The sequence below is a fragment of the Pongo abelii genome, chromosome 10 (assembly GCF_028885655.2).
Source record: "Pongo abelii isolate AG06213 chromosome 10, NHGRI_mPonAbe1-v2.0_pri, whole genome shotgun sequence".
In the NCBI taxonomy this organism is placed as follows: Eukaryota; Metazoa; Chordata; class Mammalia; order Primates; family Hominidae; genus Pongo; species Pongo abelii.
In genome coordinates, this window is record NC_071995.2 from 121043789 (window position 1) to 121066145 (window position 22357).

Genomic DNA, 22357 nt, shown 5'->3' on the forward strand with positions numbered 1-22357 from the left:
TCATGCCTGTAATCTCAGCACTTTGGGAGAGTGGATCACCTGAGGTCAGGAACTTGAGATCAGCCTGGCCAACATAGTGAAACCCCATCTCTACTAAAAATTCAAAAGTTAGCCAAGCGTGGTGGCAGGCACCTGTAATCCCAGCTACTCGAGAGGCTGAGACAGGAGAATCGCTTGAACCCAGGAGACGGAGGTTGCAGTGAGCTGAGATCACGCCACTGCACTCCAGCCTGGGCAACGGAGTGAGACTATCTCAAAAAAAAAAAAAAAAAAGTAGGCTGGATGTGGTGGCTCACGCCTGTAATCCCAGCACTTCAGGAGGCCGAGGTGGGTGGATCACGAGGTCAGGAGATCAAGATCATCCTGGTTAACACGGTGGAACCCTGTCTCAACTAAAAATACAAAAAATTAGCTGGGTGTGGTGGCGGGCGCCTGTAGTCCCAGCTACTTAGGAGGCTGAGGCGGGAGAATGGCATGAACCCAGGAGGCAGAGCTTGTAGTAAGCTGAGGTCGCACCACTGCACTCCAGCCTGGGGTGTGTGATCCAGAGCTGGATTTAAAAAAATAATAATAAAAATAAGAAGTAGTGTTGAAATGTCAGTTAAAGTATAGAGATATTGAAATCCTCATACATGGCTAATGGGAATGTGAAATGGTGCAGCCACCATGGAAAACAGCCAGGCATTTCTTCCAAAAGTTAAAAGTAGAGCTACCATGTGGCCCAGCAATTCCACTCCTGGGTATATACCCAAAATAAATGAAAACAGGGGCTGGGCACAGTGGCTCACGCCTGTAATCCTAGCACTTTGGGAGGCCGAGACGGGCAGATCACTGGAGGTCGGGAGTTCAAGACCAGCATGACCAACATGGAGAAACCCTGTCTCTGCTAAAAACACAAAATTAGCCAAGCGTGGTGGCGCGTGCCTGTAATCCCAGCTACTCAGAGGCTGAGGCAGGAAAATTGCTTGAACCCGGGAGGCGGAGGTTGCGGTGAGCCGAGAGCACACCACTGCACTCCAGCCTGGGCAACAAGAGCGAAACTCCATCTCAAAAAAAAAAAAAAAAGTAATAATAAATGAAAACAGGGATACTTGCAGGTAAATGTTCGAAGCAGCATTATTCACAATGGCCAAATGTGGAGACAACTCAAGTGTACTTGAAGTGATGAAAGAATAAACAAAATGTGATCTACCCATACAATGGAATATTACTCAGCCGTCAGAAGGAATGACGTGCTGACACACGCTGCAACATGGATGAACCTTGAAAAAGGGAAGAAGTCAGACATAAGAGGACAAATACTATATGATTCTCTTTGTGGGAAATTGTGGAGTAGGCCAGGCACGGTGGCTCACACTTGTAATCCTAGCACTTTGGGAGGCTAAGACAGGCAGATCACCTGAGGTCAGGCATTTGAGACCAGCCTGGCCAACATGCTGAAACGCTGTCTCTACTAAAAATAGAAAAATTAGCCAGGCGTGGAGGTGGGCCCCTGTAATCCTAGCTACTTGGGAGGCTGAGGCAGAAGAGTCGCTTGAACCTGGGAGGCAGAGGTTGCAGTGAGCAAAGATCTCGCCATTGCACACCCCCCTGGGCGACAGAGCAAAACTGTCTCAAAAAAAAAAAAAAAAAAAATTGTGGAACAGGCAAATCCATCGAGACAGAAAGCAGATTAGTGGTTTCCAGACACTAGGGAGACTGAAAGCAAGTGGGTAGTGACTACTAATGGGGAGATAAGAATGTTCTGGAATTATATAGTGACGATAGGTGCACAACTCTGTGAATACACACACACTGCTAAATTGTATAATTGTTTAATTGTAACTTTTAGAGATGAAGTTGTTTGTCTAAGGTTATGTCACATATAGTAAGTAAAGGACCAGAAACTGAATGCAAGAATTGCTGCTCTTAGCACTAATGCTGTTGGGGGAAAATGTTTCCAGGGCCATTGAATAGGAAATTAATAACATTGGGATCTTGAAGAGCCTCAGAATTGTCATTCTAAGTATTCCTTCTCACTATAAAGTACTGTCATTTTGGGTAGTGCATAAAAGGGCTGAGAGAAATAATATTGCATTGGTTTTACTGCAAAATTGGTTCTACAAGGAGTCACGCCAGGGGACTGCTTTGTCCATTCAGCGGGGAGATCCAAAGAGCAGATGAAGAGTTGGGGACAGTGGAGCTGAGCCTGGTGTCAGAGATGGTTGAGGAGAAACACTGATGTCACAAACCCACTGCTACAGTAAGACATCTGGGGGTGCTAAAGCCTTTTATTCCCTTATTACCAACACTTGGAAAAGCCTTCGCACCTCTCCATTTCTCACCTTCTTCTCTCTAAGAGCTATTTCTTTTTTAAAACTTGAATTCATGTTTATTTGACTGATTTCTAAAATAACACATACTAACTTTAGAAAATTTGGAAAATACATTAAAATATAAAGAAAATTCTTGGCCAGGCATGGTCGCTCATGCCTGTAATCCCAGCACTTTGGGAGATCGAGGTGGGATCACCTGAGATCAGGAGTTCGAGACCAGCCTGGCCAACAAGGTGAAACCCCATCTCTACTAAAAATACAAAAATTAGCCTGGTGTGGTTATGGGCACCTGTAATCCCTGCTACTTAGGAGGCTGAAGCAGGAGAATCGCTTGAGCCTAGAAGGCAGAGGTTGCAGTGGGCCGAGATTGCACCACTGAGATCAAAAAAAGAAAAAAAAAAAGAAAAATTCTCCCCCTGCCCGAAGATCTTTTTTTCTGGCCAGTCTTGCTTTCTGTCTATATGTAAGATAAGTGGACACACACACACACAGACACTTTTTTTAAAACTTATATTTTAGGTTCAGGGGTACATGTGAAGGTTTGTTACATAGCAACATGGTATGGTTAGGCTTTGTGTCCCCACCCAAATCTCATCTCGAATTGTAATCCCCACGTGTCTAGGGAGAAGCCAGGTGGAGGTGATTGGATCACGGGGGCAGTTTTCCCCATGCTGTTCTCGTGATAATGAGTGAGTTCTCACTGATGGTTTTATAAGGGGGCACTTCCTCCTTTGCTCACCACTCTCTCTCACCTGCGGCCGTGTAAGAAGTGCCTCTTCCGCTTCTGCCATGGTTATAAATTTTCTGAGGCCTCCCCAGCCCTGCAGAACTGTGAGTCAATTAAACCTCTTTTCTTTATAAAATACCAAGTATCGGGTATGTCTTTTTTTTTTTTTTTTTGAGACGGAGTCTCGCTCTCTCTCCCAGTCTGGAGTGCAGTGGCGCGATCTCAGCTCACTGCAAGCTCCGCCTCCCAGGTTCACGCCATTCTCCTGCCTCAGCCTCCCAAGTTGCTGGGACTACAGGCGCCCGCCACCAAGCTTGGCTAATTTTTTTGTATTTTTAGTAGAGACAGGGTTTCACCATGTTAGCCAGGATGGTCTCGATCTCCTGACCTCGTGATCCACCTGCCTCGGCCTCTCAAAGTGCTAGGATTATAGGCGTGAGCCACCACGCCCGGCCCCAGGTATGTCTTTATAGCAGTATGAAAATGAACTGCTGGGCGCGGTGGCTCATGCCTGTAACCTCAGCACTTTGGGAGGCCAAGGTGGGTGGATCACCTGAGGTCGGGAGTTCAAGACCAGCCTGACCAACATGGAGAAACCCTGTCTCTACTAAAAATATAAAAATATAAAACATGTGCTGGCAGCACATGTCTGTAATCCCAGCTGCTTGGGAGGCTGAGGCAGGAGAATCACTTGAACCCGGGAGGCAGAGGTTGCGGTGAGCCGAGATGGCGCCATTGCACTCCAGCCTGGGCGACAAGAGCGAAACTCCGTCTCAAAAAAAGAAAATGAACTAAGTAAACTTGTGTTACGGGGGTTTATTATACAGATTATTTCATCACTCAGGTATTAAGCCTAGTACCCAACAGTTATCTTCTCTGTTCCTCTCCCTCTTCCCCCCCTTCCTCCTCCCCGCCTCCACCCTTCCCCTCAAGTAAACCCCAGTGTCTGTTGTTTCCTTCTTTGTGGTCATCGGTTCTCATCATTTAGCTCCCACTTAGAAGTGAGAACGTGTGGTATTTCGTTTTCTGTTCTTGCATTAGTTTGCTGAGGATGATGGCCTCCAGCTCCATCCGTGTTGCCCCAACAGACATATTTTTTAACACAATGGGGGATCGTCATAAATATATTTTATAACCTGCTTGTATAAATTAACATCATACTTGAAGCATTTTACCCTGCCATTAAACATTCCTTGAGAAAATGACTTTGAACGGCCACTGTTCATTGCCTTATTTTCAGTCATCGGGGTTGTATAGCGGCCGTGAAAGTGTGCCCCTCAGATTTCCCACCCTGGGAGGTATAATTGACCCAGGGCCCCAGCTGCTGTGCCCCGAAATCCATCACCCAGCACATGGAGACCCCGCTTCCCACAGGCTTCTCCCATCTAGAGACAGCATGGCAGGGATGCTGAGGCTGGCTCGTTCCTGGGAGACCCAGGCTTCTCTGAGGATTTTCCCACGTTCGTGCTGAAGTCTCCCAGGATGGCACCGTAGGCTGAGACGCTGCCCACAACCTCCTTTCCTTCCTTCCTCCTGTCCTCCAGCAAGAGTCAGACCTGCCTGTGGTGGGACAGCTCCGTGAGACCCCTGCTCCCTCCTCTTTTCCCTCCCAGGCCTGGCTCTGATGAATCTCTTTATTTATTTAGTATTTTTTAGAGACAGAGGTCTCACTCTGTCACCCAGGCTGGAGTGCAATGGCACCATCTCTGCTCACTGCAACCTCTGCCTCCCAGGTTCAAGTGATTCTCCTGCCTCAGCCTCCCGAGTAGCTGGGATTACAGGTGCCCACCACCACACCTGGCTAATTTTTATATTTTTAGTAGAGACGGGGTTTCACCATGTTGGCCAGCCTGATGTTGAACTCCTGACCTCAGGTGATTCTCCCGCATCCATCTCCCAAAGTGTTGGGATTACAGGCATAAGCCGCCACGCCTGACCTTGATGAATCTCTTGCATGGCAAAGAATCCCGTCTTGGTCCCTGCTGCTAGAGGACCTGGACTGACACAGGTCACCTCCACTTCGGTTTGTTTGTTTGGTTTTGGTGTTACCCTCAATGCTATTATGAGCATGTAAGTGCGCATATCCCAACCAAATCTAGGATTATTCCCTTAGGAAATTATGTGAGGCAGGAATTCCAGGAGAGGGTTACTGGGTAGAGAGATAATCCCTTTGTAAGGCTCTGATTCGTGTTTCAGAAGTGGCTGAGTGGGCCTTTCTCACCCTCAAGCCTTCTTACTTGTAAAGCTCTGCTGATGTGAAGGCATAAAAACCCTCCTGTTTATTTGCCTTTCTTGGTTACTTGTGAGGTTGAGCAGAGTTTCACGTTTACTGCTTATTTAATTTCTGGTTTTATATGTAAGCTTTTCTTTTTTGTTTTGTTTTTTTGTTTGTTTGTTTTGAGACGGAGTCTTGCTCTGCCATCCAGGCTGGAGTGCAGTGGCGTGATCTCAGTGCACTGCAACCTCCACCTCCCAGGTTCAAGTGATTCTCATGCCTCAGCCTCCCGAGCAGCTGGGATTACAGGCATGCACCACCACTCCCAGCCAAGCTTTTCTTTTGTTTTTCTCTCCCCTCTCCTCCTTCGTTTCTCATTTGTCTCTCTTTATCTGATTACATCTTCTATTTGCTTTGTCTCTTTTTTTTTTTTTTTTTTTTTTTTGAGACAGAGTCTTGCTCTGTCACCCAGGCTGGAGTGCAGTGGTGTGATCTCGGCTCACTGCAACCTCCACTAGCCGGGTTCAAGTGATTCGTTTGCCTCAGCCTCCCAAGTAGCTGGGATTACAGGTACCTGCTGCCATGCCCAGCTAATTTTTGTATTTTTAGTAGAGACGGGATTTCACCATATTGGGCAGGCTGGTCTCGAACTCCTGACCTCAGATGATCTGCCCACCTCCATCTGCCAAAGTGTTGGGATTACAGGCATGAGCCACTGCGCCCAGCTTCTTTTTCCTCTCATCTCTTAATTCTCCAGAATAGGAAAATGATATTCTTTAAAATTGTTTTGTTACAGCTCTGTATTCCCTGTTCTTCCTTGATAAATTGGGCAGGTTTAAGCTTCGACCCCATCTTAGAAAGGTTCCCCTGAAATAAATAAATCATATTATCATATTACCATTTTGTTCTCTGTGACTCTTGATGTTTTGTTTGTTTGTTTGTTTATTTTCCTTTCCTCTCTGAGTTGGTGGCACTGAATTTTTAAAAGTAATTATTTTGGACTGTTTCGATCACACGACACACCCTGGAAATTGGTGTCTTTTTGCCTCTTTCTCTCTTTCTTTTTCTTTTTTTTTTTTTGACGGAGTCTCACTCTGTTGCCATGCTGGAGTGCAGTGGTGTGATCTTGGCTCACTGCATCCTCTGACTCCTTGGTTCAAGCCATTCTCCTGCCTCAGCCTCCTGAGTAGCTGGGATTACGGGCACACGCCACCATGCCTGGCTAATTTTTATATTTTTAGTAGAGACGGGGTTTCACCATGTTGGCCAGGATGGTCTCGATCTCCTGACCTCGTGATCCACCTGCCTTGGCCTCCCAAAGTGCTGGGATTACAGGCATGAGCCACCACGCTCGGCCTTTTTTTAATTTTTATTTTTTTGAGACAGAGTCCTGCTCAGTCACCCAGGCTGGAGTGCAGTGGCGCGATCTCTCCTGACTACAACCTCCGCCTCACAGGCTCAAGCCGTTCTCCTGCTTCAGCCTTCCAGGTAGCTGGGATTACAGGTGCCTGCCACCATGCCTGGCTAATTTTTGTATTTTTATTAAAGATGGAGTTTCACCATGTTGGCCAGGCTGGTCTTGAACCCCTGACCTTGTGATCCGCTGCCTCGGCCTCCCAAAGTGCTAGGATATTACAGGAGTGAGCCACCATGCCTGACTTTTTGTTTGTTTGTTTGTTTGTTTTGAGTTGGGTTTTGCTCAGTCGCCCAGGCTGGAGTGCAATGGCACGATCTCGGCTCACGCAACCTCCACCTCCTGGATTCAAGCGATTCTCCTGCCTCAGCCTCCTGAGTAGCTGGGGTTACAGGTACATAGCATCAAGCCTGGCTAATTTTTGTATTTTTAGTAGAGACAGGGTTTCACCATGTTGGCCAGGCTGGTCTTGAACTCCTGACCTTGTGATCTGCCCGCCTCGGCCTCCCAAAGTGCTGGGATATTACAGGAGTGAGCCACTGTGCCTGACGTTTTGTTTTTTTGTGTTTTTTTGAGACTGGTTTTGCTCAGTTGCCCAGGCTGGAGTGCAGTGGCATGATCTCGGCTCACTGCAACCTCCACCTCCTGGATTCAAACGATTCTCCCGCCTCAGCCTCCTGAGTAGCTGGGATTACAAGCACCCGCCATCAAGCCTGGCTAATTTTTGTATTTTTAGTAGAGACGGGGTTTTACCATGTTGGCCAGGCTGGTCTTGAACTCCTGACAGCAAGTGATCCAACTGCCTCGGCCTTCCAAAGTGCTGGGATTACAGGCGTTAGCCGCCGTGCCCAGTCCTTTTTGCCTCTTTCTAGGTTTTGGCAGATTATCATCAACATAAATTCTAGTGACTTGAGAGTTTGTGCTAGTTGCATTCCAGGTAACTTAGGAGTTATCACACTCACCCCTGTGGTGGGTTCTGTCCCATGCTGTGTCTTTCGGGAAAGGCAACTATGAGTTAGGTTTTTTCCTCTTGCATATGTTGTGGGAGGTGATCTTGATTTACATACAAATGTCTGCCCCTAATCTCCTTCCCTATCTCCCTTTGACATTTTTCTTGTTTCTGAGAATCTGTGGGGAAAACAGGCATCAAGGCAAACGTTTCCATACGGGTAGACCGCCTGCATCAGGCCTCAGGGTCTTGTGCCAAAAACAGCGATCACCATGAATAGGAGTGCTGCTACAGGAGGCAGCCCGGATGAACCTTGAAGACACCAGGCTACGAGAAAGAAACAGCCACAAAAGACCACATGTTGTCTGATTCCATGTATATGAAATGGCCAGACAGGCAAACCCATGGAGACAGGGAGTGGCTTAGTGGTTACCAGGGGCTGAGGCTAGGGAGGGATGGGAAGCTCCTGCCCATGGGCATGAGGTTTCTTTATTTTTATTTTTTGCAGAGATGGGGTCTTGCTGTGTTTCCCAGGCTGGTCTCGAATTCCTGGGCTCAAGCGATCCTCCCACCTCGGACTCCTGAAGTTCTGGGATTACAGATGAACCACCATACCCAGCATGGTACAGAGTTTCTTTGGGGGATGATAAAAATGTCCTGGAATTAGATAGTGGTGATGTGGCACAACTGTGAATATCTTTAAAAACATCAAATTGTGGCTGGATGTGGTGGCTGTTGCCTATAATCCCAGAACTTTAGGAGAGTGAGGTGAGAGGAAGGCATGAGCCCCGGAGTTTAAGACCAACCTGGGCAACATAGTGAGACCTCATCTGTATAAAAAAACAAAACAAACACAAAAGACATCCAATTGTAAACTGTATGTATGTATGTATTTATTTATTTATTGAGACGGAGTCTCACTCTGTCACCCAGGCTGGAGTACAGTGTCATGATCTCAGCTCACTGCAACCTCCATCTCCCAGGTTCAAGCAATTCGCCTGCCTCACCCTCCTGAGTAGCTGGGATTATAGGTGCAGGCCACCACACCTGGCTAATTTGTGTATTTTTATTAGAGATGGGGTTTCCCCATGTTGGCTAGGCTGGTCATGAACTCCTGACCTCAAGTGATCCGCCTGCCTCAGCCTCCCAAAGTGCTAGGATTACAGATGTGAGCCACCACACCTGGCCCAATTATACACTTTAAATGGGCTAACTTTACAGTATATAAATTATATGTTTTAAAAAACTGTTTAAAATACTGATTCTGGGCTGGGCGCGGTGGCTCATGCCTGTAATCCCAACCCTTTGGGAGGCTGAGGTGGGTGGATCACATAAGGTCTGGAGTTCGAGACCAGCCTGGCCAACATGGTGAAATTCCATCTCTACTAAAAATACAAAAATTAGCCGGTCCTGGTGACACGCACCTGTAATCCCAGCTACTCGGGAGGCTGAGGGAGGTGAATTGCTTGAACTCAGGAGCCAGAGGCTGCAGTGAGCCGAGACTGCGCCACTGCATTCTAGCCTGGGCGACAGAGCAGGAATCTGTTAAAAAAACGAAAACAAAAACTGATTCCAGGGCCCAGCCAAAACTACTAAATCAGAACCTCTGGGTGTAAGCCTAGGAATCTGCATTTCACCTCCCTCTCAGCAGTACCGGCTGTGTACTTTGTTTAGAAATCACTAAGCATTTCAAGACAGTGATGAGAACAGAGGGTGAAAACAAGCTCGGGGCCCTCTGAGCTCTGGGCCCCATGACTGAGTAGGTCACAGGCTCGTGAAGCTGGCCTTGCAGCCCGGAATGAAGCCTGCATGCTCTACCCAAAGGACGGACAGAGCATTTGGTTAGCGGGTTTGCCTCTTCATCCAAGGACCTGGAAGGAGAGGAGAAACTAGCAACTTCTAAAGGTTTCCTCTCCCTGTAAGAGCAATGCGGTGGTTTTAGTGAGAAGAGTGCAGCGGAGTCCCCCAGCCTGTGGCTGAGTCATCTCCAGAACTGCGGGCTTTCAGTGACAGAAGGAGAAAGGCTGAGCCTGCGCTAGATCTGCGGGAGCTCCTTGGTCAATCCATCAATCCAATAGCATTAAATGACTCTTCTGGCAGATTGAATCAGAATGGGAATTCATTAAAGGAGACCAGGTGGTTCGCGGAATCGCTGTGAGCCTGTTGCTCATGGGAACACGTCTGGGGTGGGGGATACCAGGCGGCCACTGAGAGCTCAGCCCCTGTTCCTCCAGAGAGGGGATCTTGTTGCAATTGCCACCTCTCCCTGCAATGAAGCACCTGCCACCATCTCTGCTGCTTCATGTCACCAGTGTCTGATTTGAAGTCTGATTGCATTGCCGCGGTCTCAGGCCCACAACCTAGCTACGAGGGAGGCTGGGAAGACAAGTGTCACATTTCAGTTTCTGCAGCAGACAGCAGGCCCTGCTGCCCACCAGACAACCCTTACCCAGAATGGGCACATGTCAAGCTTTTATCCCACCAAACAACCCTTACCCAGAGTGGGCACATGTCAAGCTTTTATTCAACTCAGTGTTGAGGGAATCAGCATAACGCAGCTGATTCAAAGGAGGAGATGAGAGACTTGTATTTTGTTTCTCATCTGTCTGTCTGTCTGTTGTCAATGAAGATAAAGAATGCCAGAATCAAACAGCTCTGTTAGATGCGAAAGTGGTTCATGCTCTACAGTAAATACAACCATAACCTTTGGAGTCATCTTCTCTACTGGGTAGAGATCATTTGCATCTTATCTGTTTTCTCTAAGTTCAAAGACCCTGGGGCCTAATGAATAATACATAATACGTCAAACAAAGTTCCATTCTCTGAGAACAATGCCAAAGTTCCATTCTCCGAGAACAATGCCATCTAATAGAACTTCCTGCCGTAATGGAGATGTTCCGCGTCTGTGCTATCCAATAATGTCGCCACTAGCCGCTGCAGCTGTCGAGCACACAAGATGTGAGTGACACTGAGGAACTGAATTTTTTTTTAAAGTTTTTTTTTTTTATTTGAAATGGAGTCTCACTCTGTTGCCCAGGCTGGAGTGCAGTGGTGCAATCTCCACTCACTGCAACTTCTGCCTCCCGGGTTCAAGCGATTCTCCTGCCTCAGCCTCCCTAGTAGCTGGAACTACAGGTGTGCACCACCACACCTGGCTAATTTTTGTGTTTTTTAGTAGAGATGAGGTTTTACCATGTTGGCCAGGCTGGTCTCAACTCCTGACCTCAGGTAATCCACCAGCCTCAGCCTCCCAAAGTGTTGGGATTACAGGTATGAGCCAACGCACCTGGCAAAAAAAAATGTTTTAAGTAATTAAAAAAAAAAATAGAGGTGGGAAGGCCGGGTGTGGTGGCTCATGCCTGTAAACCCAGCACTTTGGGAGGCCAAGGTGGGCAGATCACTCGAGGTCAGGAGTTTGAGACCAGCCTGGCCAACCTGGTGAAACCCCATCTCTACTAAAACTACAAAAATTAGCTGGGCGTGGTGGTGCATGCATGTCATCCCAGCTACTTGGGAGGCTGAGGCAGGAGAATTGCTAGAACCCGGGACGTGGAGATTGTAGTGAGCCAAGATTGCATCATTGCACTCTAGCCTGGGCAACAAAGGCAAAACTCTGTCTCAAAAAAAAAAAAAAGAGGTGGGATCTCACCATGTTGGGATCTCGCCATGTTGCCCAGGCTGGTCTTGAGCTGATCACTCAAGTGATCCACTCACCTCAGCCTCCTAAAGGGCTGGGATTACAGGGTTGAGCCGCAGCACCTGACCTATTTTTGGTGATTTTAGATTTATAGAAAAGTTATAGGCAGTAGAGAGAGTTTCCATATACCCTTCACCCAGCTTCCCCTAAGTGGGAATTTCTTAAATAACTGTGCAAGTTTAAAAAAACTAAGCGATTAACACTCATACGATATTAATCACTAAACTACCAGCTGTCTGAATTTTCTCCATTTTTTTCACTAATGTCTGTTTTCTGGTCCAAGAGTCAGTCCAGGTTCCCACATTGTGCTTAGTGCTTGTATCTCATTAGTCTTCAATCTGTGACCATTTCTTAACCTTTCCTTGTTTTTCATGACTCTGACACTTTTGAAGAGTGCTAGTCAAGGATTTTGTGAAATGACCCTAGGTTGGGCTTGGCAGGTGTTTTCTCCTGATGGGACTGGGGTGGTGGTTTTGGAAGATCACAGAGAAGTGAGGGAGGTACCTTCTCATTGTGTCATGGGAGGGGTGCGTGATACCCAAGCGTGGGCTCACTGGCCGGAGATGGTGTCTGAGACACATCTCCCCTGCCGCCTTGCCATATTCCCTCTTGTGCTCTGTCCTTTAGAAGGGAGTCACCAAGTCCCACCCATCTTCAAGGGGAGGGAAGTGAAGCCCCACCTCCTGGAGGGAGGAATATTGAAGATTTGTGGACATATGTTAAGGCCACCAGCATGGTTTGAGGGGAGATTCTTTGAGGCTATGCAGATTTCCTGTTTCTCCTTAAAGTTTCACCAGCTAACTTCAGCATTCTTCTGTGGATCCTGCCTGAGGCTGTTATTACTGTGGTGTTCTAATGATGATTTTCTATTTCCCTCATTCCTTCTATATTTATGATTTATTAATTAGAATTCTAGCTGGGCGCAGTGGCTCACGCCTGTAATTCCAGTACTTTGGGAGGCCGAGACGGGTGGATCACGAGGTCAGGAGATCGAGACCATCCTGGCTAACACGGTGAAACCCCGTCTCTACTAAAAATACAAAAAAATTAGCCGGGCGTGGTGGCAGGCGTCTGTAATCCCAGCTACTCTGGAGGCTGAGGCAGTGGAATGGTGTGAACCCGGGAGGCAGAGGCTGCAGTGAGCCAAGATTGCGCCACTGCACTCCATCCTGGGTGACAGAGTGAGACTCTGTCTCAAAAAAAAAAAGAATTCTATAAGGAACATTTGTCCCTTTTCCCTCATTTATTTATCTCATCAACCATTTTTGTTGTTGTTGTTGTTTTTTATTTTTTATTTTTGAAACAGGGTCTCACTCTGTTGCCCAGGCTGCAGTATGGTGACGCCATCTCGGCTCACTGCAACCTCTGCCTCCCAGGTTCAAGCAAGTCGTACCTCAGCCTCCCAAGCAGCTGGGATTACAGGCGTGCACCACTACACTTGGCCAGTTTTTGTATTTTTTTATGGAGATGGGATTTCGCCATGTTGCCCAGCCTGGTCTCGAACTCCTGACCTCAAGGGATGCTCCTGCCTCAGCCTCCCAAAGTGCTGGGATTACAGGTGTGAGCCACCATGCCTGGTCCAACTATTTGTTTATATCACAATGAACTTGTGGGTATTTACTTTATTCTTCGAAAGGACATACGGTCATCTTTTTGCCTTATTTCCCAGTTTTAGATAATTTTTCTAATATGTGTAAAGGTGTTCTGATGTAGGACAGTCAAAAAGAGAGAGAGAAGTCCACCACACTGAATATTTTCTGGAAAGATCACGAAAACCTTGTCATTGAAAACTAGGATATCTGGGGGCTTAAATGCCTGCTATGGGGCTGAGTGTGGTGGCTCACACATGTAATCCCAGCACTTTGGGAGGCCAAGGCAGGTGGATCACGAGGTCAGGAGATTGAGACCATCCTGGCTAACACGGTGAAACCCCGTCTCTACTAAAAATACAAAAAATTAGCTGGGCGTGGTGGCGGGCACCTGTAGTCCCAGCTACTTGGGAGGCTGAGACAGGAGAATCGCTTGAACCTGGGAGGCAGAGGTTGCGGTGAGCTGAGATCGTACCATGCACTCTAGCCTGGGTGACAGAGTGAAACTCTCTGAAGGAAAAAAAAAAAAAGCCTGCTAGGGGCTGCAGTAGAAATACCTGTGAGAATAAAAATGAGAAGTCCAAGACTGAAGTGCATGTCTCAGAGTCCTAACCACATCCCCCCTTACATGTGGACTTGTGCAAACCACACCTCTTCGGTCCTCGGTTTCCCCCGAGATAAGATGAAGATATAGGTGCTGGTAGACTCAAGATTAGTGGTTCTCAAACTCGAGGGTGTATTAGAATCCCCTGGAGGGCCCCATAAAGCCCAGATTGCTGTCTCCACCCACAGACCTTCTGATTCAGTAGGTCTAGGGTGAGACCTGATGATTGACATTTCTAAAATGTTGCCACGGGCTGTTGCTGCTGCTGCTGGGCCAGGGACCCCGCTTTGAGTCCGGGTGAGCTCTAAGAAGCCTTAACAGTTGTGGACTTAACATTGATTCAAATGACAAAATCTTTGGACCTGGCTAGGAAGAAGTCCCCTAGGCCCTGAAAACCCAGTGGGGAGTTGTGCAGAGGACACTGTAAGATTGCTGCATGCCGCGCCTGGCATCGAGGGCCTGTGAGACCCAGCCACTGCCCGGGGAGGGTCAAAGCCTGGGTAAGGCGGAGAAGCTCAGGCTGGAATCTGGGCTCCACCCCTTAACAGCTGTGTGGCCTTGAGCAAGTGACTGACTGACTTCCTGCCTCAGTTTCCCTACCTGTGAAAAGAGGATGGTGCTTAACATGACCTGGCATAAAGAAAATGCTCCATGAGTGTTTATTGCTGCTGAGGTCTTGCTTTGTCTCTGGAGTGAGTGGTGCTGTCCTAGCTCACTGCAGCCTCGAACTCCTGGGTTCAAGCAATCCTCCCACCTCAGCCTCCCAAGTAGCACACCACCATGTCTGGCTAATTTTTTTGTTTTGTTTTGGTTTGGTTTGGTTTTTTTAGAGACGAGATCTTGCTGTGTTGCCCAGGCTGGTCCGAAACTCTGGCCCCAAGCAGTCCTCCAGCCTTAGCTTCCCAAAGTGCTGGGATATCTCATCTGTGTTACAACCCTGTGAGGCTGTGGCCATCACCATTGCCATTTCCAGACGAAACTAGCCACCGTGTCCCACCAGGGTCATTATTTCTTTTCTCTTTCTTTTTTTTTAAATAGAGATGGGGGTCTCACTATGTTGCCCAGGCTGGTCTGGAACTCCTGGGCTCAAGTGATCCTCCTGCCTTTATCTCCCAAAGTGCTGGGATTACAGGTGTCAGCCACAGTGCCTGACTCAGGGTCATTATTTTTTATTGAGCCTGTCCAGTGGGAAGAAATGACAGTAGTAGAAGCGATACCTCTTTCTAGAGCATGTCCATCTGCCCTCTGCCACAACTCTACCCAGCTTGGAGTCCCATTTGCCAATGTCAAGCCCCTCACAAAATGTGTCACAGACTATGACAAAAATTCAATATAATTTATTAAATAGATTCCAAGAGCTCCCCCAGGGAGCATTGACAACTCTTAGTACAATAAATATCAATAAATTAACATAGCTACCACCTCCTGCCCTCACAAGGGTATAATAAGTAAGATTTAAGCCTGCAGAAGAAAAGCATTCCATAAATACCAAGACTAATAACAATAACCTAATGTTTTTCAAGGTAATTCACAAATTCACATCTCAGCCCTCCCGGGACTAGCCCATATGAGGGGTCCCTGAGATTATTCATTGGAAAAATGTACTTAAGGAATCACGGCAGAGTTCCCACACTTAGCTGTCGGTCATCTTTTTAAGGCTCCTTAAGTTCCTGCCATTCCAAAAGGAAGAGATGGCCTTAAGTGGTGGCCTGTTGGGCTCCAGAGGTCAATGATTTTAATGCGAGGTCCATGCACTCTGAAAACTGTTGAGAAATAGTCAGGATGAAGCGTTTACATTCATGGGCGTCTGCTGGCACAGAAATGTTTGTTTCTGGTGCATCTTGAAATATGAGTTTGTCGAGGTGCTCTATGATCTCATCAATAACAGATTTGTTGTCTAACTGTCTGATTGTCTTGAGATATGCCCGGATGGCTGGGCTGTGGATGTTGTTTGGCGGCTGGGCGTCAGGGCTGAGACACGGCAGCGTGTAATTCTGGGACACGAGCACCCCCTTCTCTTCCTCCACCTGTGGAATGAGGAGAAATGGTGAGTGTTGGGTTTGCAATAACAGCTGCAAGTCCTAACAGTGAATGTTTGCATGCTTCCTTCATAAACCGCCTGGATGGTATATTTATCTAATCAGTGCCACAACCCTGTGAGGCTGTGCCATCATCAACCCCATTTCCAGATGAAACTAGAGCTTAGGTGGCTGCAGTCCTGAAGCCTGTGCTCAGAACCACTGATCCATCCAGCTGAGGCCTCCCCAGCCTTCCAGAACCCACTCTCACGTGCTCAGGGTGGTGGGAATTGCAGCACATCTGGCCTTCCATGGCGGCTCCCCGCCCTTTGGGACTCTGTGTTAAAGCCACGCACGCCCCACTTACAGAGGAGAGTGTTGGGCTTGTCCGGAAAGGCCTCCGAGATGCAGGCGAGGATTTTCCCAAACAAACCAAGGAGACCGGACCACTCCCTCCCTTCCTCTTTCTAAGGACTAACTATTTTTGAGTCAGACCAAATTGCCAGCAGCACCTCATCAACCTGAACTGCCCAGTCATTTTGGGTTGGTAACAACCTCTGCCTTTTACAAAAGCCAAGGCTAAGGTCTAAATACCAAGGCAGATGGGAAGAGTAATGCCAATTTCATGAATTGTTTCCAAGTTTGGGTATTTGTTCGTTTGATCAAAGCTATCTTGGCTGGGCACAGTGGCTCACGCCTGTAATCCCAGCACTTTGGGAGGCCAAGGCAGGCGGATCACTTGAGGTGAGGAGTTCAAGACCAGCCTGGCCAACATGGAGAAACTCTGTCTCTACTAAAAATATGAAAATTAGCCGGGCGTGGTGGCACGTGCCTGTAGTCCCAGCTACTCGGGAGGCTGAGGCAGGAGAATCGCTTGAACCCAGGAAGCAGAAGTTGCAGTGAGCCAAGATTGCACCACTGCACTCCAGCCTGGGTGACAGAGTGAGACTGTCTCAAAAAAAAAAAAAAAAAGCCATCTTTGCCTGTCTAGTTTCCCCCATCCCTTCCTGGCATAGCTACAGCCCTGGTTTCAGGTCTGGAGAGAGGAGCCTCTTTGGAGGGCAATGGAAGGCATTTTTAAGAAATCGTTTAGAAAAGAAATATCTAGGGCACTCACGTCTTTCAAAAGCATCTTCGAGAGGGACTGTAATTCCTCAAGTATTTTCTGTACGTCATCACTTGGTCGTAGCAAATGGACGGGCAACGTGTGGGAGTCCAGCCAGCCTCCCAGGCAGCAGAGCAGAAACAGCATTGACGTCGCGGGGCCTGGAGAGAGAACGATGCCGTGAGCGCATGCATCACACACCCCTGCTCACCCCGGCTCCATCCCTGCAGCCGCTGCTGAGCCAACCCTGGGGGCGGTGCTTCCAGAATCTTCCTGGTGAGATAAGATGATGCCCAAGACTCCAGAAGCACCAGGACCAGCGATACCTGAGTGAGAGGCCATGGCGAGAGAGAGCAAGGCCAGCTTCGGTGGGGGCTTCTGGAGCCAGATGTGTTCGCCATGGCTGCCTGGATGTATATAAAGGGCCAGGGTGAGGAGGAAGAGCAGTCAGCGTCCCGCCCATGGCAAAACCATTTACTCAGCTTTTCTCCAGAAAACACTCAAAGTTCTACTGGCCACGGCTGAGTGAAAGGGCTGAAAGGAAATGCTGAGGTTACCCTCCAGGTGGGCAGATGCCTGACTCAGACACACACATACTTCACAAGAAGGCACATGAATGCATCTTTACCATTCTTCTTGGAAGGAGCCTGTTGATTTGACTAGACAAAATTTTGAAGCCCAGGGTTGACAGACACGACCATACCACCAAGGAGCGGGTGACTTCCAGGAGTTCAAGGCCAGCGCCCACAGGGAATTTCTGGGGAGGAAATGCGAAGCTGGCATGAGATGTGCAGAATGCGGTATCTCTGGAAATTTCTGCAGCATATGCCCACGCCGGTGTGCAGGGACGGCCCCATAACTGCTGTGAATGTGGCGGGTCGAAGGCTTCATCTCAACTCCGTGTGGCCTTGGACATCACTGGACTCTCCATCGTGCCTCTGCAATCTCAGGGCCCGGAACCAGAGACTGTGCTCCAGAGTTATTGCTTGAAATCCTTGTTCATATCTTTTTTTTTTTTTTTTTCAGGGGATCCTGTCACCCAGGCTGGAGTGCAGTGGCGTGATCACTGCAACCTCCGCCTCCCGGGCTCAAGCAATTCTCATGCCTCAGTCTCAGCCTCCCAAGCAGCTGGGACTACAGGCACGCACCACCACGCCCAGCTAATTTTTGTATTTTTAGTAGAAATGGGGTTTCACCATGTTGGTCAAGCTGGTCTCTAACTCCTGACCCCAGGTGATCTGCCTGCCTCGGCTTCCCAAAGTGCTGGAATTACAGGCATGAGCCACTGCGCCGGCCTAGAAACTTTATTGCTTTTTTTTTCTTTTTCTTTTTCTTTTTTTTGAGACAGAGTCTCTCTCTGTCGCCTGGGCTGGAGTGCAGTAGCGCAATCTCGGCTCACTGCAACCTCCACTTCCCAGGTTCAAGCAATTCTCTTGCCTCAGCCTCCTGAGTAGCTGAGATTACAGGCGCCCACCACCACTCCCAGCTAATTTTTTGTATTTTTAGTAGAGACAGGGTTCACTATGTTGGCCAGGCTGGTCTCAAATGCCTGACCTTGCGATCCACCTGCCTCCGCCTCCCAAAGTGCTGGGATTACAGGCATGAGCCACCACTCTGGCCTTAGAAACTATTTCTAAGTTCATTAGCTTTCTTTTTTTTTTTTTTTTTTTGAGACAGGGTCTCATTCTGTCACCCAGGCCAGAGCGCAGTGGCATCATCACAACTCACTGCAGCCCTGATCCCCTGGGCTCAAGTGATCCTCCCACCTCAGCCTCCCAAATAGCTGGGACCACAGGCACAAATCACTATGCTAATTTTTTTTTTTTTTTTTTTTTTTTTGGAGACAGAGTTTCACTCTTGTTGTCCAGGCTGGAGTGCGATAGCGCGATCTCGGCTCACTGCAACCTCCGCCTCCTGGGTTCAAGCAATTCTCCTGCCTTAGCCTCCCGAGTAGCTGGGATTACAGGCACCCACCGCCACGCTGGGCTAATTTTTGTATTTTTAGTAGGGATGGGGTTTCACCATGTTGGCCAGGCTGGCCTTGATCTCCCGACCTCAGGTGATCTGCCCGCCTCAGATTCCCAAACTGCTGGGATTATAGGCATGAGCGACTGCACCCGGCCTCCCTATTCATATTTTAGTGCCAGCTTTGATCAGGCCCTTTTCTAGGGTATCGGGAATATCGGTGAAGAAGTTAGAGTTCCTGCCCTTGTGGGCCCGGCATTGCTGTGGGCTGTGGACAATAGCAACAACATTCATAAATAAGCTAGAAAGCACTGTGACGGTTGGAGAGTGACGGGCAGGATACTTTAAGTCAGGTGATCAGCAAAAGTCTCTCTGAGAGGTGACATTGAAGCAGAGACTGAAAGATAAGAAGGAACTGGTCGTGGGAAGACCCGGAAGAAGAGTATTCCAAGGCGATGGGACATGAGTGCAAAATCCTCAGGTGAAAATGAGCTCGATGCTGTTCCTAGAACGGCAAGAGGGTCATGGCAGCCGCAGTGACGCGAGAGGACAGGAGGGCAGTGGGGAGGAGGGCAGTGGCTCCATCACAGAGGCCTGAGGCTGGGACAAAGAGCCTGGGTTTTATTCCATGTGTGACGAGGCAGTGCTGGGCAGCTTTCAGTAGGGAAACATAGGATCAAATGCACTTTATTTTTTTCTTTTCTTAATTGTTTTGTCTTTTGTTTTTTTTTTTTTTTTGGAGAGAAGGTCTCAAGCGATCCTCCACCTTGGCTTCCCAAAGTTCTGGGATTACAGGCATGAGTCACCATGCCTGGCCCTGATGAACGTTATTTATTATTGGTAGTAGCATTTTTTTTTCTTAAGACAGAGTCTCACTTTGTCACCCAGGCAGGAGTGAAGTGGCATGATCTCAGCTCACTGCAACCTCCACCTCCCTTGTTCAAGCAATTCTTGTGCCTCAGCCTCCTGGGTAGCTGGGATCACAGGCATGCACCACCAAGCCTGGCTAATTCTTGTATTTTTAGTAGAGATGGAGTTTCACCATGTTGGGATGAGGTCAGTCTGGGTGGCCCACAGAACTCAAGATGCACAGAGGGGACACAGCCAGGAAGCCCTCCCACCCATCATCCCAAGTGCCCCTGCCGCCGGCCACCACTGACTTTTTCTTTACTTCCCAAACCGCCGCAATATGGCTTTCACCACCCCACTAATTTAATCAAAATCCTCTAGCGGAGTCCATGGTAGGCATGACCTTCATCCACAGGTGTTTACTGCCATAATTATGTTGCATTGCATGGCAAAAGGGATTTTGTGGATGTAGTCATGATTACTATTCAGTTTACCTAAAATAGAGAGATTTTCCTGCGTTCCCTGAGCCGCCCCAGTGCAATTCCATGAGCCCATAAAGCAGAAGAGGAGGTCAGAGAGATTCCGAGCAAGAGAAGGGCTCACCTGCTGTTGCTGGCTTGAAGATGTTGCTGGGGGGCAGCGTGGAAAGCACGAGAAGGAAATAATTTGGTCAATAACCACTGAGCTTGGAAGAGGATGCTGAGACCTAGATGAGAACCCTAGCCAGCCCACACCTTTATTTTAGCTCAGTGAGTTCCTGAGCAAAGAATCTATCCATGGCATGCTAGACTTTGACCTACAAACGCTATGAGAAAGAAAATGTGTGTGTGTGTGTGTGTGTGTGTGTGTGTGTGTGTGTGTGTGTGTGTTTAATAGAAAGGATCTTGCTCTCTCACCCAGGCTGGAGTGAAGTGGTGTGATCACGGCTCACTGCAGCCTTGACCTCCCAGACTCAAGCAGCCCTCTTACCCCAGCCTCCCAAGTAGCTGGGACTATAGGCCTGCACCAGCATGCCTGGCTAATTTATTTATTTATTTATTTATTTATTTATTATTTTGAGATGGAGTGTGGCTCTGTTGCCTAGGATGGAGTGTAGTGGCATGATCTTGGCTAACTGCAACCTCTGCCTCCTGGGTTCAACCAATTCTCCTGTCTCAGCCTCCCAAGTAACTGGGATTACAGGCATGCACCACCATGCCTGGTTAATTTTTGTATTTTTTGTAGAGACGGGGTTTTGCCATGTTGGCCAGGCTGGTCTTGAACTCCTGACCTCAAGTGATCCACCCACCTTGGCCTCCCAAAGTGCTAGGATTACAAGTGGGAGCCACCATGCCTGGCTGCATTTGTGGTTTTAAACTGCTGTTTGTGATATTTGTTATGGCAGCAATAGAGAACTAATACAGTACCCAGAGACCACATGTTGTCAGCCTTGCTGGGGTTTCAGCCTTCATTTTACATGACCGCTCTATAGCGTGAAACATTGCCAACCACTTCCACCTTCTTGACAACCTCTTGTTCCTTTCCTGTAACAACGTCATCCTGATCCGTTTTGCGCCTCTCCCTAGCTCCATGGTGTCCACCCGTGATCTGGATTCCTCACACTTTAGTGTCTGTCTCCTTCACACTCCAGACCTGAATGTCCCAGTGATACCTCAAAATCAACATGCCCAAAGGTGAGGGTGAGAACAGGGTAATAGTGACAGTGGAGATGAAGAGGTGTGGATGGATTGTAGAAATGTTTAGGAGGAAAAATACATAAGAGGTGGCTTTTTTTTTTTGAGACAGCGTCTCGCTCTGTCATCTGGGCTGGAGTGCAGTGGTATGATCTCAGCTCACCGCAACCTCTGCCTCCCGGGTTCAAGTGATTCTCCTGCCTCAGCCTCCTAAGTAGCTGGGATTACAGGCGTGAGCCACCACGCTTGGCATTTTTTGTTTGTTTTTCTTGTATTTTTAGTAGAGATGGGGTTTTGCCATGTTGGCCAGGCTGGTCTTAAACTCCTGAACTTGTGATCCACCTGCCTTGGCCTCCCAAGGTGCTGGGATTACAGGCGTGAGCCACGGTGCCCGGCCAGAGGTGGTGTTTGATTGGATATGGGGATAGAGAGGGAAGAGTTGAGGACAACCTCTAGGTTTCTGGTTTGGGCAACTGGATAAATGATATTGATACAAACTGAGAGGATCACAGGCCTGAGGCCTTTGGGGCTTGGATGAGGTGATGAATTCTGTCTATTTGCTTGTCGGTTGGCTGGTTTTGTTTTGTTTTCTTTTCTTTAAGAGGCAAGGTCTCAGTCTGTCACCTAGGCTAGAATGCAGTGGTGTGATCACAGCTCACTGCAGCCTCAAACTCCCAGGCTCAAGAGAGCCTTCTGCCTCAGCCTCCTGAGCAGCTGGGGTTACAAGCACACAGCATACCACCAGGCCTGGCTAACTTTTTAATTTTAACTTTTTGTAGAAATAAGATCCTCCTCTGTTGCCTAGGCTGGTCTTGAACTCCGGGGCTCAAGCAATCCACTCACCTTGGCCTCCCAAAGTGCTGGGACTATAGGTGCGAGCTGAATCAAAAGCTGATTCAGCTTTTGACACAGTGAATGGGAGGTGTTATGGATGCTTAGCTGAAGAGACACAGTAGGCTGCCGGACATGTGGATCTGGAGCGTGAAGGAAGGAACTACAGATGGAAATGTGGGTGCCATCAAGGTATTGTGGCAGATGAAACTGTAAGCCAGTAAGAGATGAGCAGTGTGAAGTGTGGAAGTCAAGCGTGGAGCCCTAGGACGTGCTTCCATTAACAGGACAAAGAGAAGATGATGATTTAATCTAGAACATGGAGAAGGCACTCTCAAGAGAAAAAGAAGGCTGGGTGCAGTGGCTCACGCCTGTAATCCCAACACTTTGGGAGGCCGAGGCGGGT

The 22357-nt window shown here is 48.2% G+C and overlaps 1 protein-coding gene across 1 annotated transcript; it reads right to left on the reverse strand.

The window, feature by feature from the left end:
- Positions 1–14825: 14825 nt before the first annotated feature.
- Positions 14826–17024, reverse strand: IL31 (interleukin 31). Its single transcript, XM_002823901.3, has 3 exons — positions 16960–17024; positions 16646–16794; positions 14826–15537 (listed from the first exon to the last, which is right to left on the reverse strand). Exons 1-3 carry the CDS (start codon positions 16973–16975, stop codon positions 15208–15210), a joined length of 495 nt encoding a protein of 164 aa, XP_002823947.1. The 5' UTR covers positions 16976–17024; the 3' UTR covers positions 14826–15207.
- Positions 17025–22357: the final 5333 nt, after the last annotated feature.